This window comes from Vanellus vanellus (genome assembly GCF_965231255.1).
Source record: "Vanellus vanellus genome assembly, chromosome: 1".
In the NCBI taxonomy this organism is placed as follows: Eukaryota; Metazoa; Chordata; class Aves; order Charadriiformes; family Charadriidae; genus Vanellus; species Vanellus vanellus.
This window is the reverse complement of record NC_138905.1, coordinates 210,709,700-210,728,825: the sequence shown is the minus strand read 5'-3', so window position 1 is coordinate 210,728,825 and position 19,126 is coordinate 210,709,700. Positions and strand designations below refer to the sequence as shown.

Here is a 19,126-nt window from a genome sequence, read left to right as displayed (position 1 = left end):
GCACACAAACCACTGAAAGTCATCTGCTAAGTCCACACGCGGGTCCTGGCTTAGCGTGGTGCGGCTGTATCTACTCCCATGCGAGAGCTGTATGGCTTCATCCAACCGCTGCTGAGCTCAGCACGAGCTCCTGGCTCAGTGCCTTCACTGCTCTGATGCAGTGGTCTGGGGACCCTCTGCTGTCACAGAGCAGGCGAGTCTGTAGCTGGCGAAGGTGTTAGGGTGTCACACGGCGGTCCATTAATGACTTCCATGCAGGACATAGCCAGACCGTTTTAATCATGGTCTACCCAAAATACATCAAAAACCACCCCAAAGTTTCATATTCAATAAGCAAATGTTTAAGGCTTTCAATAATTGGATGTGGGGGTGAGTAACTGCTCTCTCTTTGTGGTACGGAAGAGCAGACGATGGTCTCAACCTTTGTCAAGTGCTTTGAGCTCCAAAGACAAAAATAGTGTTTGTATTAGCTAGTAATGGCTAGTTAAATACATTCATTAAGGAAATTAGGAGGAGGTTTATACTTGTCAAAAAATTATAATTTGGAGATCTCTGAAACCTCCCCATACTTTTCCCGTAAGAGCAGTGAAAGCATAGATAACTTGGAGATGTTGCCTGATAGCCTTGGAAAATGCCTGCGAGACAATGATATTAACACTCCTGAAGTTCCAAGAAATTACTATATTTTAGCAGCCCTCTTCTCATCTCCATCCGCTGAGAGGAGAAGGTGTTTGTCCTGTGCTGACAGGGGAAGGGGTGGGCTGCCCTGCAGCCAGAGGCAATGCCAGCAGAAGCTGAGGTTCATTTCTTCCATGCAGGAGAAATCTGTCATCTTTTCCCTGGGTGATGATCTCAGCGTGCTTCAAGGAGTCTTGGCTTCCTCTTATGTGCTACAGCAAGAGGCTTTGAGTGTGCTATGCACTACCAGCTGTGCCTGTGCTCTACGAAATACCCCTCTCACGGAGACAGGTACAATGCTTCAGCTCTTTATTGCTTTCTTTTGGATGAGACAGTCTCTGACTCGGTGTACTGCTAATTATGGCAGGCATAGCAAAGCATGTGTGAAGAAAAAAACCCCTCCATTTATCTCCACTAAAGAGCTGGCCCTTGCTTTTTTTTTTTTTTTTTTTTTTGGCTGCAACAGAAATTTCTCTATCATAAAGAAACCCATGTAGTAGAATAAACAAAGTTGTGGATTTTTCCTGCTGAGCAGCACAATGTCTGACAGCAGTGGCAGCTCATGTTCTACTGCTAAAGACTTGGAGATTGACACAGAACTGGCGTGCTTCCCACAAGACTATTGCTGGTGCATGTTAAATACTATTATGAAGTCTGGAGAAGGTTTAAATTCAAGGATTTGACTGGGAAGACACTGTGAGTCTGCCGGCTGGGCTTGCAACACACCAGTACGGAAAACAGAGCTGAAAAGCATCTGGTAAGTCCACACATGGGTCCTGGCTCAGCATTGTGCAGCTGTATCTACTCACATCCAAGAGCCGTACAGCTTCATCCAAGTGTTGCGGAGTTCAGCACGAGCTCCTAGCTCAGTAGCTCCACTGCTCTGATGTAGCCTGCATCTCAGAGTAAGCTGGGCAGCAGAAATGCAGATAAAATAGATTTTGGCTGTTTCTGGTTACTTTGGACCCATGAAACAGAAAGCTAGTTGTGTCGCATCACATCGTGCTTTTTTTGTACTTCATAGAATCATAGAATGGTTTAGGTTGGAATGGACCTTGAAGATCATCTAGTTCCAACCCCCCTGCCATGGGCAGGGACACCTCCCTCTACACCAGGTTGCTCAAAGCCCCATCCAACCTGGCTTTGAACACTGCCAGTGATGGGGCCTCCACAGGTTCTCTGGGCAACCTGTGCCAGTGCCTCGCCACCCTCATAGTGAAAAATTTCTTCTTATTTTAAATCTACCCTCCTCCAGTTTGAAGCCATTCCCCCTTGTCCTATCACTACATTCCCTTGTAAAAAGTCCCTCTCCAGCTTTCTTGTAGGCCTCCTTCAGATACTGGAAAGTTGCTATAAGGTCTCCCTGGAGCCTTCTCTTCTCCAGGCTGAACAACCCCAACTCTCTCAGTCTGTCTTTATAGTGGAGGTGTTCTAACCCTCTCATCATCTTTGTGGCCCTCCTCTGGACCCACTTCAACAGGTCCACGTCCTTCTTATGTTGGGGGCTCCAGAGCTGGACACAGTATTCCAGATGTTCTTACTCCAAATCTTACTGTACTGAAAATTTAAACCTTGTGGCATCTGCTGAATGCTGAGAAGATATACATCAGCATCATATTATTACCTACATGTTCACTCCACACTGAAGTGGCTGAAAAGTAGTGATATTTGGGTTTCTAAATCAGTTTTTATGCTTTTGAAAATCCTACACTTCTCTGCTCCCAAATGGTGCAAACACAAGGGCAGTTCTGTACTGAACATTTTATTCAGCCTAAACTTTAGGTTTAAAATGCCCATGATAGTCCTTTTTAATATCCATATTTATATTTTCTGAGTCAAATGCTTATCATATCTGATAAGTTATCCTATCTGTCTTTCTCAATCTGGAAATGATGGCAACTAACTCCTTTCCTTTGCATTTTTTAGTTACTCTTTTACTATAACTTTTACTATAAGGTGGGTATTTTCCCCATCTGCTAAGAATCTGTAAGCCAAGTGCTGGTGTAAAAACCACAGCATCAGCTGCATTTTCACTGGACCAAGATTTGAAGCAAGGCCACCTGAGAAGAAGCCCAGATGTTCAGCCTATGGAAGAAGCTGCTTCTGCAGAGGAGAACGATCCCTTTGCAGCAGCTCCACAGGAGGACATCCAGATACCTGCACCCAGTAAGTCCACACATTCTGAGCTACATGCTAAAGCGCTTACCTAGATCAGAAGTGCTCATGCAGTCCTATCACCACAGCCACAGCCCAGTTGACATCCAGGAGGCTGCTTCTGCTCCATCTGCTACTTCACCACACCACGTTACACCTCCTGTACCAAATAGTCATTTTACACCAGGGCTGGGACTTCCCTCCTTTCCATTTGTACATCCAGATTGATCAGCTGTGCAGGGTCCCTGGGCTAGTGTGCTGCCCATCTGTGACCCATGGTTTGCAATAGGTCACAGATACTGTGACCTCTGATGCTTCTCCATCAAGGCTGCCTCATGGCAAAGCTCCAACACCTGGTCATTGCCCTACTTACCTTCCAAAGACTGCAGCGGCAGGTGACGCGGTTGGACCCCAACGTGGGGTATATTAGAGAGGGTTAAATGCTAGGTACCAAGCGAATAGGGTGTCATAGAGAAAAAAATAAGTTACTTTAGAAATAAATAATAATAAATTATGTATTATACTCAATAATAAATCTTTTCCAGTTGTATTGTCCTATCTCTACAGTCTCGCAGTTACTGACTGTGTCTACATTCCAGGAAAGTTGCCTCCTGGGTTTTTTTTCTAGCCCAGGAAGGCCAAAGGCCCCAGACACTAGTGGTGCACACAGAATAAGAGCAACACACGGCTAATCCAGTAGCTGCACCAGCACGAAGGACTTCTCAAAGAAACCCAATCATTCATAGGTCTTGGTGAGCCATTGTCCCCTTCCTCCCCTCAGGCCAGACGTAGGGCAAGGGGCTGTGGGGCTGCAGGGGACAGGCTTGTGGTTCTCCTGCCCATCTTACATTTACATCTGGGGATAATTGCAGCATTTCAGCTAGCAAAGTTATAGATCTGTTCTACAGGAGTCACACATCGTACTTTCAGTCTCCACCATGACAAGATATGCTTTTATGACACCCTGGAAACGTCAAATGAGAGGCCAGCACTGAGTGACCACTGGATGCTCCACACTGGTGTCAACTGGTGCCCCTGGGACTCATAGGAAAGAGTCATGTCAGCAAGCAATTCCCTTTCCCTTCCTTCCCTCCCTGTCCTGTTTTCATGTGGGAATCCCAGATGGATTTGTATTTCACCAGTCAAAACCAAAGTAGAAGCAATTTCATCAGTCAAAACCAAAGTAGAAGCAACTGGTCTAGAGGCAATCTAGTGAGTTTCGTAACGATTAAGCTTAGAAGGCTTAGAGGCTTAGAAAATGACATCTGCAAGGGAAAGTTGGAAGAGTGCTGATTTTTGTAGAAAAGAGTGTGGAGAAGTAAGAAAAGTCTTCTCAAAAGAATAAAATTGTGGCATACTGCTCTTCACAAAGGACATGAAAAAGAAGCCACCAAATACATTGGCAAAGGTGATGATTTAGCTTAAATGCTTAGAAAAAGCTTTACATGCAAAGCCCTGGACTGAGGCTACGTTTTATCTTCACAGCACTGACGCTAGAAAGGGTGACAACACCAGTAGCGGTGCCATGGACCACAGGCATAGGGACAGGAGCCTCGAGGGAGAGAGGGAAAGAGGGAGGGAATGAAAGCTGGGAGAGAAAAACCTCATCCGACATCAACAAGTGCAAGAAAGGCTTCAAGGATTTGTTTTCACCTGAATGCTGTTCAGAATAGTATAAGTTGCCAAATACAACCTGGCATCGTCTTTGTTCCCTCTCAAGGTCTCTGCGCAATTGTACATGGAGAAAATGAATAAAACACTAAGGAACGTTGTTAGAAACAGAGAATTAACATTCATGAATTCTTAGAATTTCTAAGTTAATTTTCATAGGCCTGTTGTCATAGTTTTCAAGGAAATAGAAAAATAAGGAAGCAGTAATGTCAATACAAATAATTTCACTGTTGAATAGAAAATACACAGCACTCTTTAAATCATGAAAGTTGCAGAGCCAACCACTCAAGGTTTTGGAGATGCCAGCATTAACTTCACCTATGTGACCTTAATTGAGTTCCCTTAGTCATATGCCAGATGATTCATTCTCCAAATGCAATTCATTTTTCCACAAAACTCCTGTGCTCAGGCTATGTGGAACTCCTGCAACGAGCAGCTGTTCAGTGCCCTGCGTACTTCTTCTTAGCCAGTAGACACCGCTCTGCCGTGTTCACATCTGCTCCAAAGGCACGTGGGTGAAAGCTCCAGAGGAAACAACTGAGCCAGATTTAAAAGAATGACTTATAGTGACAACCAAGGGCATGACTGATAGCAGTGAAACTGGTGAGCTCTGGAGGAAAAAAGCATCTGGAGGAAAAGAAGGTTATCAGAAGTACTCAGCATGAATTCACCAAGGTGAAGTCATGTCTGACTAATCTGATAGCCTTCTGTGATGGCATGACTGGATGGATAGATGAGGGGAGGGCAGTGGATGTTGTCTACCTTGACTTCGGTAAGGCTTTCAACATTGTCTCCCACATCATCCTCACAGGCCAGCTTAGGAAGTGTGGGTTAGATGAATGGACAGTGGGGTGGATTGAAAACTGGCTGACAGATAGATCTCAGAGGGTTGTGGTTAGTGGTGCAGAGTCTGGTTGGAGGTCAGTATCAAGTGGTGTTCCCCAGGGGTCAGTACTGGGTCCAGTCCTGTTCAATATATTCATCAATGACCTGGATGAAGGGATAGAGTGTACCATCAGCAAGTTTGCTTATGACACAAAACTGGGAGGAGTGGCTGGCACGCTGGAAGGCTGTGCTGCTTTACAGCGTGACCTGGACAGGCTGGAGAGTTGGGCAGAGAGGAACCTTATGAAATTCAACAAGGGCAAGTGTAGGGTACTGCATCTGGGGAGGAATAACCCCATGCATCGGTACAGGTTGGGGGCTGACCTCCTGGAGAGCAGCTGTGTGGAAAGGGACCTGGGAGTCCCAGTGGACAACAGAATGACCATGAGCCAGCAATGTGCCCTGGTGGCCAAGAAGGCAAATTGCATCCTGGGGTGCATCAATAAGAGTGTGGCCAGCAGGTTGAGGGAGGTTAACCTTCCCCTCTACTCCTCCCTGGTGAGGCAACATCTGGAGTACTGTGTCCAGTTCTGGGCTCCCCAGTTCAAGAAGGACAGGGAACTGCTGGAGAGGGTCAAGCAAAGGGCTACAAAGATGATTAGCGGATTGGAGCATCTTTCTAATGAGGAAAGGCTGAGGGACTTGGGTCTTTTTAGTCTGGAGAAAAGATTGAGCGGGGGATCTCATCAAGGCTTATAAATCCTTAAAGGGAGGGTGCCAGGGGGATGGGAACAGTCTTTTTTTCAGTGGTGCCCAGTGACAGGACAAGAGGTAATGGGCACAAACTTGAACATAGGAAGTTCCATCTTAACATGAGGAGGAACTTCTTTACTTTGAGGGTGGCAGAGCACTGGCACAGGCTGCCCAGAGAGGTGGTGGAGTCTCTGACTCTGGAGACATTCCAAACCCACCTGGACGCTGTCCTGTGCAACCTGCTGTAGATGATCCTGCGCCGGCAGGGGGGTTGGACTAGATGATCTCCAGAGGTCCCTTCCAACCCCTGTCATTCTGTGATTCTGTGATTCTATAACACACTACCCAGAGCCAGAGAGCTGTGCTCTGGTAAAGCTGTCACACCTGTGGTGTGATGACAGGAGGACGGTCACAAGATCACACCACCTGTACCACTGCTTTTCCTTCACCCCAACAGGAGGACAGTCTGTATCTATAAAGACACTGCAAAGGAGCGAAAAAAACAGCAGGCCTTGCCTAAGGTCTATGGAAGCAGAAGCAGGCAAGATTTTGAGGGAAAAAATAAAAATTGTTAAGTCTTAAAGATTATTAAACACCTGTCCAAAGTCTAGTTCATTGCTGTCACCGAAAAGGAACCCAAAAGACGTAATGAGGAGTCAGTAGCCAGCAACCCTCAAGCTCCGTGTCCCACAGGAGTGAGCCTGGCCAGGCCACCCGGACACACACACAGGTCTTGGTGCTTCTGAAGATGTGGGTATGAGGGTGAGAATGGGGAGAAATGACTTGCTTAGAAAATGAAATGACCTCCCCTTTCCCTAACGCCTCACATTTAGCTCTGATTCATTATATTCCTGGAGGGGAAGGAAAAGCCTCCCAACAGCATGATCCCTACATGCTGCAGAGCAACCTGTCCCTTCTCACACCACAGTCCCCTACAGGCTTGCTCTTGCAGACCTGTTTTTCTAAGGCTGGCTACTAAACCACCTGTTCCAAAGCGCTGCAGAAAAACCCAAAATCAAAAGGTAGCAAAAAGTCCTGCTGCAGCAGACAGGCAAACACACACAAAAGGGAAAATGGAAGAAGATAATCTCCACCCTGTACACGTATCTGATTTTCTGATCCCTTAGACCATCCCTTCACACTTGACCAGGTGGCATGTGAATGCAGTTTATGCACTAATGGCTGTATTTGCATTTTAAAAGAACCCTCTGGTCTGCAACAGAGGTGGGGTAGAATGAAAAAATATCCATGGAGCCTGGATGCCCAATTTAAATTGCCCAGGACGTGATGTTTTTGGAATAGTTTGCATCATACTGCACTTCGTGTGCTCAGAGTACAACCCCCACTGATTTCAGCAGCACTAGTGAATGCAAAATGTCTCTCCAGAATCCCAAATCAGCTATGAAGAAAATGAGAAATAGCTAATTAGGAAACACTCATCAGAAATTGTCCTGTACCGTGTTAAGTAATTTGTAGCACAGTGTATTACGTACAGTTATCAGGGACACCATTTCTAGTGCTTTAACCATGGGCTCTTCCTTCTCTTGCACGCTTCTGTCCTATTCTCTCTAAAAGTCATACCTCTGCTGGCCACTGGCCACTGGCTCGTCCCCAGACCAGCCTGTTCAGGCGCACTGGCCAATATGCCTCTTCTTTTCTTGTTACTGGGTCCACCCCTCCTTTCCTCTGTAATTAAACCAAACAGCCTCAGCACTTTCACACCCGCTCTGTGCCCAGATCCAGCGTCGGTCAGAGCCTGGAGGAGAAAGGTTTTCCACCCGGCGCAGGGGTGCGGGATCCAGAGCTGTAACTGCAGGAGCTCAGACCCACCTGCACCAAACATGGCTGTGACTGCACATTTGAGGATTTTGTCTACTGGAGTTACAGCAAGTTTCTACACATGTAGCTCTTCAAAGCATGACAGCAGCAACCAAAGAAGGTGAATTTTAAGGTGGCCAAAGGTTACCTTCAGCTTCAGAAAGAACATCTTACTGAGTTCAGACCATGAGCCCTTGGTCCCTAAATACAAGAATCTGGCTGCAGAATCTGTTCTAACACATGTGTGTGCTTGAAAACAGCTGTGTTGCATTCACTGAAAGGGGAAAAAAGACCTCTGACGTAAAATGTGGCTTGGTCCAGATGGTTCTGGCTTGGTCCAGATGGTTCTGGCTTGGCAAAGCTGTATTAAAGTGTTGGGTAGGCTGAGCATCACTTGAGGCCCACCTCTGCTGCCAGTCTGTCCATGAGCTCCAACTGACCATTAACCTGCAACCTCTGTCAGATGGAGCTCCCAGTGCACCCAGCAAGCCCAGTAGGACCAGGGTCCATACAGCAGTTACACTGATTTCCCAGGAGTCTCCAGAGCAATGGGATGACAGCTGATGGCAGACACGTCATGGCATCATGTCCTTCTCCAGTGGGGAAACTGACTTTTTCCCCTCAAAGTTTTAGGCCCTTCGGTGTTTGATCTCTCTGGTGCCTGGGGGATGCGCAGAGTGTAAACTCCTGCCTGTGTTTGATGATGATGAATATCACAAATCAAAGACACCATTCAGACTAAACTCTGAAAACCCTCTGAAAGCAACAATTTACAGGCAAGAAAGAAACTTTGGACATCTAATTCAATTGAGTCGCCGTCAGACAACAAACAGAATAATCACAAGCGTTTGTGCTTGAGTCTTTTAAGCTACAGACTCACTGGAAAAAAGGAAAAAAGAAAAGACGTGACAGAAAAAAATAAAGCATAAAAAGATGAATCCGCAATGCAAAAGAAAATTTTCCCCTCTCTTCTTTGATAAGACTGACAACAGCAAAATCATCCTTTGAAAATGCCTTGCTTTAGTTTTCTGAGGAGGGTCGCCCAGCCCTGTGCTCAGTCAGCTCTCCCCAGCTCGCAGGTGATGCTGACAGAGCCACGGCAATGCTGGTCTGGCAGAAGCCACGAGAGGCATGTGGCCATTGCCAAGGGTGAAGATGCTTTGAAGGATCAGAGCAGAAGGGCAAGCTACTAGCAAAATCTAACTTTCAGAAGCAGATTTCCAGGCAGTCTTCCTCTCTCGTGTCATTTGTGACCAAACAGAAAGGATCTTGCAAAATATGGGATACTATATGAAGTTTTGAAATATTGAATTTCCCTAAGGGCAGACTTTTTTAAAGAAAAACAACAAGTAGGCAACATTTTCCATTGCTCAAGCCAGGTGACTCTGTAGGTAAATCCAGCCATAGCCCTGATAATTTGCTTCCCTGAGTGAAGAAAAGATGCTTTTGGGAAGGGTCTCTTGATCTCCTCTCACTCTCCTCCTTTTACCCCAGACAGGAAAGCTCTTCTGTTCATTACTAGCTTAAGCTGAGTAAAGCCATTCCAGAAATCCAAGTAACGAAAGATTTTTATTAATTAATACAAAATAACAAATGTGTAGCCACCAAGGCTACCAAAGCCAACCAAACCTTTTGTTCAAGGTTTACAAAACCTGTGACAAAATTCAGGTAGGAAGAAGATGATGTGGGCTCCCTGTATCTCCTTTCCTCACGCCCCCCCTTTCCCTTCTGTCCTGTCTGAGTCTCTTCTTCCTCCTGCTGCCATCACACGCTCCCTCCCCTCTCGGCTTCCTCCTCACTACTTTATCCCTATTCTTTGCTACCAGTGAGTGAACACTTGCTGCTAGAATCTGTGGGTAAACACAGACCATTTTTCTTTCGACCAAGGGAACCAATCTCTAGCAGAATGGAATAGAATAGAACAGAATAGAATAGAATAGAATAGAATAGAATAGAATAGAATAGAATAGAATAGAATAGAATAGAATAGAACAGAACATAATGGAATAGAATAGAATAGAATAGAATAGAATAGAATAGAACAGAATAGAATAGAATAGAATAGAATAGAATAGAATAGAACATAATGGAATAGAATAGAATAGAATAGAATAGAATAGAATAGAATAGAATAGAATAGAATAGAATAGAATAGAATAGAATAGAATAGAATAGAATAGAATATTTCAGTTGGAAGGAACCTACAGTGATCACCTAGCCCAACTGCCTGGCATGATGCAAATGTTAAGGGAGGACATGGGACTTGGCTTTAAGGGGTCAAAGCTGGCAGCAGGAAAGGTTTCATTCTGCATATCAGTGATACAACGTACTCTGACTCACGGGGCCTTGATAAAGGGTAGTAAAATAGCACTGGATTCAAAGTGAGAGACATAACACCTTGTGAAAGGACAGGCCAGCTGCGAGGAGCAGTAGGCATTTCAGTCTCGTTAAAGACTCAGGTGTGAAAGACCTGCACAAGACTTAAAATGATTTCAGAAATGTAAGTTTATTACAGGACACTGGGAAAAACAGTTTCTCTTCTTTTTTTTCCGTTTGTAGTCACTTATAAAAAGCAGATTTTTCTCACTTCACTGCTGGCAGCTGCAAGCTGAATGCCGAATGGGGCTCTCTGCTGTGACATTCAAGCTAATTTCCAGAGCACAGAGACAGTTACTGCTTTCCTGCGCAATACAAGGCAAAGTTTTTGGAATGCTCAGTTTTTTCATTATTCAAACCCAGATTTTCTTCTGCTAAGAACACAAAGTTCTGCAAACTACTCCAGACAGCTGCAGTCACATCAATTTTCTGAACCACCCCAAGTAGGACACATCTCACTTGTCTTTAAATGCATCAAAATTGTGCAATCACCGGACGATATCTTGCAGAGAAATGTTCCACTTTTATTACTTGCTATCGCAGATTTCACCTGTTCTCTCAAAGCAGTTAGTTTATGAACTGATTCCAGAGAGCTAACATCTTAGTTGGGATGAGATGTCCCAAGTGTCTGATCCAAGAAGTACCCAGGTGCTTTACAGGATAAGACAGCAACATTCAAAGGCAAATTAAAAAGTCAAGCTGTGGGATCCTTTAGCTGCCACTTGACAATAATGCAAAGATGCTCTGATCAGAAGGTCCTAGTAGAAACTCACAGTAGTGTTTAATTACCCATTCTCCAGCTGTGGATGGTATGTCCGACATTCTCAAGAGTAGCTTTTTGGCATTTAGTTCTCTATTTGAAGAAAGGCTTTCTGAATATTCATGATTTTATCTTAGGAAAGAAATATATCCTAGGAAAGATTTAGCACTGGTGGCAGATGCTGAGCTAACAGGTCGGCGTTCACCATCTACTCATGCAAAGAACAGGCATCCATTCTTCTTCAACCCTACCTTAGAAAAAGTGCCTGCGATGTAAGAGACTCCTCTTTTTTCAATGTCCGCCATACCCTCCACCTTCCTGAGGGTATTTATTTCCACCAAAAATTGGATTTCTGAAATATATCTGTTCATTCATTCTGAGCAGATCTCGACCTGTCAGGTCCCCGTTCAGAAGGGATGACTTCCTACCCAGCTGCACTAGGTCTAAACCAGCAACCTAAAGGTCTGTGTCTCGACCGTTTCCACGCTGCTACTAAGAGACTTAGAAAAGGGGGAGGGAGGTCTGATGTGGTTAGGTTGTTGCTTTACTGTGTAAATACCAGCAAAACACACACACAGCCCCAGTGGTAAAAAGGTTTAGTCATGCAGATAACAGCGACATACATGCAGAGAATCTTGTCCTGCAAGCCAATACGAAGTCAACTTGACAAAGAGAGTTCCTTCCTAGGAAAAGTTTGGTTTTTCTCCTTTAGGGGCTCCTCACCATTACCACCAGCCCGCGTCAAACATCCAGCTCTTTCATGCTACCTCCTGTAGAACCTCCTTCTTGGTTTTATCACCTGTGGTTGCTCAGTCCTGAAGCAGCCCAGGGCTCCGCACTTTCTCACCATTTTAGCTCTAGCCAAATCTACGTGTAGTCCTTACAGGTTTCCCAGGGCCACCATTTAGCTCACAGCTACTATTGGCTCAACTGCATAGATGTCTGTCTTTCCTGACTGGATGTTGGAGGCTGATGGAAGGACATGGGAGACCTGCAGCCTCTTGAAGCTGCTGTTTTCTGGCCAAGCCAGTCGGTAGGATGGGACAGTGGAGGGAAGCCTCTGTTCTGTGGGTCCGGGAGGTTTTCTGCACATGTTGAGCAAAGCCTTCAGTTCTGATCGGAAGCTGTCATTGAGCCAGCAGTAGATGAAGGGGTTGTAGCAGGTGCTGCTCATCGCGAACCAGTGAAAGGCGAAGTACAGGGCATTGTTGGTGTGGATGGTCTGGCTGGAGAGGAGGATGACGTAGCAATTCAAGGGAAACCAGCAGACTGCAAAGAGGATGACAACAAGCATCAGCATCTTTATGGTCTTCTTATTCTTTTTACGAAGGGCAAAGTACTGCTCAGTGGTGACATCCCCGATGACATTGCGCAGCCAGAGTTTCTTGGCCACGGTCACGTAGGCAGCAGAGATGATGAGAAGGGGCAGGACATAGAGCAAAATGAAGGTTGTTAAATCGAGGTACTTCCAAAAGAGGTCAGCTGGCTCGGGGAAATCCGGCAGACACAGGCATCGGGTAACCTCCTCGCTGCAAGTGGAGATACCGGACAGGGGGTGAGACTGAGTATGGCCGGGCACCGCGGGAGAAGCACACCAGGAAGAAGGGGGTTGGAGGGAGAGGGCTCCTGCCATAAAGCCTGGAGGCAGACCCTCACCTTTATGCGCATGTGTCGCAGTTCAGCGGAGCTCTGCTGCCCAGGGATCGGAGCCACGGAGCAGCCTGTGAGCAATGTGGTGATAATTTCTCGCAGGCATTCATGACCTTATGGTAATTTTATGAATTTCATCAATTACAAAATTTCCAGCTGCACAGAAGCAGGTCTTTATTCTCTGTCCTTTGGCAAACAGAAACACAGTCTCTGCACATATTAAGGGCCTTTCTCTCATTAAAGCACTTTCCAAATATCAAGGCTCATGACAGCATTTTATGGAACAAGCAGCTGAGGCAGATTTTTTTCACTTCACTAGGGCTAAAGAGTGGATTAAAACCTGTTAACTTTTAGGGTTTTCCCCATTTCTGTTCTGCCCAAACAGGTCAGACTGGTACATCATGTAAAATGCCAGTGTATAGAGATAGTGATGATGAGATGATAAGAGATAGAGATAGAGATAGAGATAGAGATAGAGATAGAGATAGAGATAGAGATAGAGATAGAGATAGAGATAGAGATAGAGATAGAGATAGAGATAGAGATGATAGAGATAGAGATAGAGATAGAGATAGAGATAGAGATAGAGATAGAGATAGAGATAGAGATAGAGATAGAGATAGAGATAGAGATAGAGATAGAGATAGAGATAGAGGGTCCAGGCCAGCTCCTCTAACTTAGCCTGTTTCATGTGAGTAGTGTGACAGAATAAAGATAAAATAGTTAAAAATAGAAACAAAGACAGGATATCAGCCATTGCAAAAGCAATCTGATTAAAATTATAGACTAGATCCATATTTGGCTGACCTCAACATAAGCTCAGGGCTCTACCAGTAGAAGATGCCAAAGTATGATCCCTGAGAGTTTGGCCTCCAGGGAGGCTGTGGGGGAAAACAAAGAACATCCTTACCTGTATTCAAAAGTAAAGAGTTTTTGGTAGATAGCATGTGGCAGGGAAAAACAAGTGGCCATAATCCAGATCACAAAGATGTAGATAACACCTTTTGCAGTAGATATGCGAGGCTTCAGAGGGTGCATTATAACCTGTGCAAAATAAACCAATATTCAGGCTTATGCCATTTCAGGAAATAATGATATTTTTTCATATAATCTTCCAGCCTTAAGTCTACTACTTAACGTGGAAATTCAGCATGCATCGGTACTGTCTTCACCCAGCTCCCATTGACTGTAAGATATACATGAAAGCCTGAATTTTTCCTCCATAGAAATAGGTAAAGTCAGATCCCAGTCCTACCCTCTCGTTTCAGTATTTGCATCTAGGTGGGGAGAACTGGGTACCAGTGGGTCTTGCAGACATGTTCATTTCCAGATTCAATTCACTTAATAGTGAAAAAAAAAAAAAAAAAAAGGAGGAGAAAATATTCTCTGACTCCTCAGTATCGGTGACCCAGAGCCACGGTTTGTGATTTAACCAGACCTCCCCGGGGATGCTCCTGGCAGCCAGTGCATTTGCTGGAAGCTTAGAAGCTTTCTAGCAGAAAACGTCAACTCTACTGGTCTGTTTTGCGTGGTTGTTGGGTGACTCCAAACTGGTAACGCCTGACTGTCCCCAGTTTTGAGCCCACTATTAACAGCAGGCCACAGCTCTGCTTGTGACAAACACCAGTATGGCACAGTCAGCTCTCCAGCATTCGGGGTAACAAGGGGTGAGACATCCCAGAGCAAAGGGAGACAGAGCTGTGGAAGCTAACTAGGATGTCCCTGCATCCAGGACACCGTTCCTCCATGGGCCAGACAAACCACCCCAGCAGAGGGTTACCCATGTGAACTCCTATCAGGGTCTTGGGCTTTCTCCTCGTTTGAGAGCTGCTGGATTACCCACCACAGAAAAGCTCCCGTTCCCCAGTTGGAAGCAACCGCAAGGCGATGGACATCTCCCATCTCCCACCTTGCTGCGGGCTTGAAACTCTTCTTCCCACCTGACAGCAAGAACTGCTCCCCTCCTCTGTCAGCTCCTCACCTCTGATATTAACCCGGGAGCTGAGAGGGAAAGGACGCGGGATCATCCTTTCTCATGTCAATTATGCCCTCCCAAGCTTTGCAGCTGCCTGCTTCAGGGAGCTCTCACCTGGTGCCTGTCCACCGCAATGGCTGTGAGGGTCAAGGCAGAGACGTGGAGGGAGCAGTACTGCGCAAACCTACTGACGTGGCACATCCCCTTCCCGAATATCCAGGTACTGTTCACAAAACGAGCCTAAAACCAGAATACCATTAGTTTTGTGCGCCCACGCACCTCCACACACATATAGGTATCTGAGACACCTCTGGCACATAAGTCCCTGTGCTATGCAAAAGATATTTTTCAAATAGCAGGTTCTTTGTATAATTGTATAACTTTCTGGCTGCCGAACCCTGAAGAGGTGTGCCAGTGCTGCGCAGCAGCCGGGCAATATCCTCCAGGACAACACAGCAGAGCGGTACCAAAGACGTTTGTTCTGTTTTATTCACAGTGTGTCCTTCTGTAGTCTATTGAGTCAATACAGTCATTTTTCCCTTTTAAGCCCTCCTTAGAGGATAGGGTTGACCTGTGCACCTTACCTTACTTCAAAGCAAACTACAGCTTTTCAACACAGATTATAAAATGATAGAGAACATTAATCTTTTTTTCAAGAGGAAATACCTTGGAAATACTTCAGAGAAGGGAAAATAAAAACACCACATACTACAAACTGCTCAGTAATCACTGTGAGGTTATTATTGTTCAAGTGCTACTTTTAACAAATGGATAATTTCAGGTCTTCAACTAGGTAACAGGTATTAGAGGAGAAAAAGATATGTGGAGTTTTCCAAAGATAACTCCAATCGCTGTAATTCGGACTGGACAGGTATCTGCAAGACATTCAAGCACTGCCTACAGCGGCATAAAGAAGAAAAGGCCACCGAAGCCTTTATGGCATCTCTGCCCCAATCTTACCAGTGTAAAAGGTGTGTTGAGGAGGGTGATCATGATATCGGCTACGGCCAGGTTCACAATGAACAAGCTGGTGGCGGAGTGCATGCTCTTGGTCTTGATGACAACATGACAGACCAGGACGTTGCCAAAGAGGGAGAAGATGATGATGAAGGAGTATGCCGTGACGAGCAGCGCTTTCACTGTGATGCTCTGTGACTCCGCTCCGTACCGGCTCCTGCCCACGAAGCTCTGCCAGTCGGCCAGGCTGTCGTTATCCCAGGAAAAGAAACCCGAGATGTTTGGGATTACAAAAGGCTCCTCCAGGCTCCCATTGAGGGGCAACTTTCCTGGGGTCGCCAAGGAGTTAACCAAGTCGGGGAGGGAGAGCCAGACAAAACAGGACAACATCTCCGAAACGCCGCTCTGCTCCTCCAGTTTGGAAATAGCTCATTTGCGAGAGAGCAGAGCTCACGCCGTGTGCTGGGAGAGCCCTCCTCCCCTCGCTGTGTGCCGGGAGAGCCGTCCTCCTCTCGCTCAGCCCGGGCACAAGCAGCAGGAGCGAGCGGATGCTCCTGCCTCCCGCAGCAGTGCTTCTCTCCCACCCAGCTCGCTGCTACTTTGGCTCCTTCAGCCAGCTTTATACCCCCAGGTGAGCTCCCAACTGGGATCTTCTGCAGCCATTGGGCTGCATGACATTATTTCTGCTCTGACGTGCTGCTTTTCCACGCAGTCGTGCTCCGCCAAGCGCTACTCCAAGATGAGCACATCGGTGAGAAAAGGCAAATCAATCCCGCCAGTCGTCAGCATCCTTTTTCTCTACCGGCAGCCCAGCTCATGTAAATTCTGCGCTATTTATAAGCCAGCAGCGCGTGTGGCAGCTCTGCTCTCTTCCAAGACACAGTTCAAATTTAAGCTTGGTTTTAAAGGTCCAGCAGGCAAGTTTCAGCCTATTTCTCAGCATGGCACTTACCAACTAGCATAGAATAGGGAGGTAAGAGATGAACTGTGAGTAACAAGCCGGCTTACTGGACTTACAGTATTTTTCCAAAAGACCTCTTTTCCCTCAGAGAGACGGAGAAATACTTCAGCTTCCCCTTGGCAGGGATCTCCTCTTGGCCAAGGGAATAAAAAGTTTGATGTCAAACTGTGCTTTCTAGGTTTTGTAGAAATACAGAGGTAGTTACAAAGAGGTGATTATATGGGACAGAGGATGGGAAGGGATGTCCCAGCCCAGTGAGTCCTGTATCCAAAGCAACAGGCAGCTGTATGCTGGACCCAGGCACTGATGAGGTGGCAGCATGTGTGTTCCCTGTGCTTTCCCCCATAAACACAGTAGGAAATCTAAAATCAGTATCAGGAGTCCAAGAGCCACAAATCCTATGCAGCACAAAAAGATGTGCCCCCCCCCACGCGTGCACACATAAGGTGCTGCCCCCTCTGCTGGGGACAGATCTACTTGGGTGGTGTCAACTAACCTTGGCCAGAGCAGGTTTTGTACAGAAAAGGCTTTATTTAACTATCAATTAAAAGACCATTATCTGAAAAGCTTATAATATAAGCCAGTCACTCACTGGTGAAAATAGCACTTCCAGAAGATGCTTGTGACTCCCCCAGTGTACCGCTCAGGCTGCTTTCTCCTCGCCACTGCTCAAGAGTTGAGCACAGCTGGACAAGCAGCACGGCCAGCCCCCAGCGCTCCTCTGCAAACTGCTGCCAGCATCCATTTCTTCCACAAAATTGTCCAATTCGGGCTCTTTTGGCACTTTGCCTGTCTCAGAGGAAGCTTCCCAGCGAACTTGCTGGAGCCGCTAAGGTGGCAGTCAGCTGTGACCATTCAGAGAGAAGAAAGAAATCTGCGTCCAGCTTAGAAGCACTTGGCCAGAGAGGACATCCCCGATCTGATGCTGCCAGGAAAACATGAAGGGTCTCACAGCGTAATATAAAGGCGCAAGGAAATGGCAGAAAGCAGGACAAGGCAGTGTTCTGCTGTGGGTTTGGGACGAGAACAGAGCGGTCGGTGGCATATGTCCCCCTTCTCGCTGGGCTGCTCCAACAGCTTCCAAGTCCCTCTCCTTTTCAGCACTGCTGGCCAATGCCTAAGGGTATTCTGTCTTACGGCACTCAATCTCCAGCTCTCATTCTTCCACATCTATCAGATCCCACTCCCCTGTACTATAATCCATATTCCAGCAAAAATGGTTAGTTTTGTACATTTACTCCCCTTGATCTAATTCTTCATTTCCAGCAGGGTACCCTTGCAGATGTAGCCAGAGCCGCTGTTGCCTTTGAAGACCGGGTGCTTCCAGGAGAGCAGGAGGTCTCCTCCTCTCCTCAGCCAGGCTGCCAGGGGGAGGATGGGGATCTCCTCCCATGCAGCTCAAAGCCCACCATCTGCTAAGCTGGACTCAGCATCTCGTGATCCAAAGGAGATGGTCCCACTGTGCAGCAGGCGGGGCCACCCGAAACACCCGCAAGGGCTCACAGAAAAAGCCCAGTGGAAGCTCCCCGGGTCACATCGCTCCCATGTCGCCCATGTGCCCTTCTCGGCCTCACATCACCCTTCTGGTTTAGTTTGTATTTAAACATACGCCAGTAGGGAATGCCTAACCAGTTCACCTACGTGTGGTTATTGCTAGCGAACAGGTGGTAGGGGATTTGCCAGCTCAGTACCTGCTCCTGCTGCCTTCACCCTTGCTCCATCATCCCCAGCACCCTGCGACAGCCAAGGACGCAGCTGCACAGGAATGTCAGGTACACTGTGTCTGGTTTTTGCAAAAGGTATCTGTGAAATGTAATTTATACAGTGAAAAGTATTTAGAAAATGTTTGAGATAAAGCTGTGCATCTCATGAATTCAGGTAACCAAAAAAAGTCATCAAAAACATCTGTGCAATAGCACACTTACCAAAATTACAATAAATTAGAAAACAGGCCTGGTGAAAAAAAAAGTTTATAAGAAGAATATAAAAAAAAAATCATCCAGACATTAAAAAATGCAATTTGGAAGCATTCAAAAAAAGAACTAATGCCTTTTTTTCTTTTTAAACGCACAGCAGAGTGTGCATCCCTCCCTCACCCCCCGCCAGTTCCCAGGATCAATCTCTCTCTCACTACCGTGGCTTTGCTGAAATATTTGAGCTTTCTGGGGCAGGTGGATTGGAAGTTACGTGAGCAAGAAGTGACTTTTCAAAAACTATCCACTGTAATCTGTGAGAATTGATTTTCTCAGCATCTTATCCCCCCCATGTAACAAATCACACTGACAATTAGAAGTATCTATTTATAGTACAGTCTTTCTACATACACCAGGTTACATTTTCCCCCCACAAAGGATGCCACCTTTATCTTCTATACGACACAATTCAAGAGCTGCTGCAGTTTAACACTATAAAAAAAGCCACTGTGAATTTAACAGCTGACTGGAAAAAAAATTGTGAAAAAGTTAGAAAGAGCCTTTGATACAATACCTATTAATCCCATATATTTTGCTAAAATCTTTTCCTATGATGTAACTGCAACATTAAAAGA

At 46.0% G+C, this 19,126-nt stretch overlaps 1 protein-coding gene across 1 annotated transcript; it reads right to left on the bottom strand.

The window, feature by feature from the left end:
* Positions 1-11,939: 11,939 nt before the first annotated feature.
* GPR83 (G protein-coupled receptor 83) lies at positions 11,940-16,007 on the bottom strand (the record flags this gene model as incomplete). Its single annotated transcript, XM_082482617.1, has 4 exons — positions 11,940-12,564; positions 13,596-13,729; positions 14,775-14,900; positions 15,621-16,007. 4 exons carry the CDS (start codon positions 16,005-16,007, stop codon positions 11,940-11,942), a joined length of 1,272 nt encoding a protein of 423 aa, XP_082338743.1.
* Positions 16,008-19,126: the final 3,119 nt, after the last annotated feature.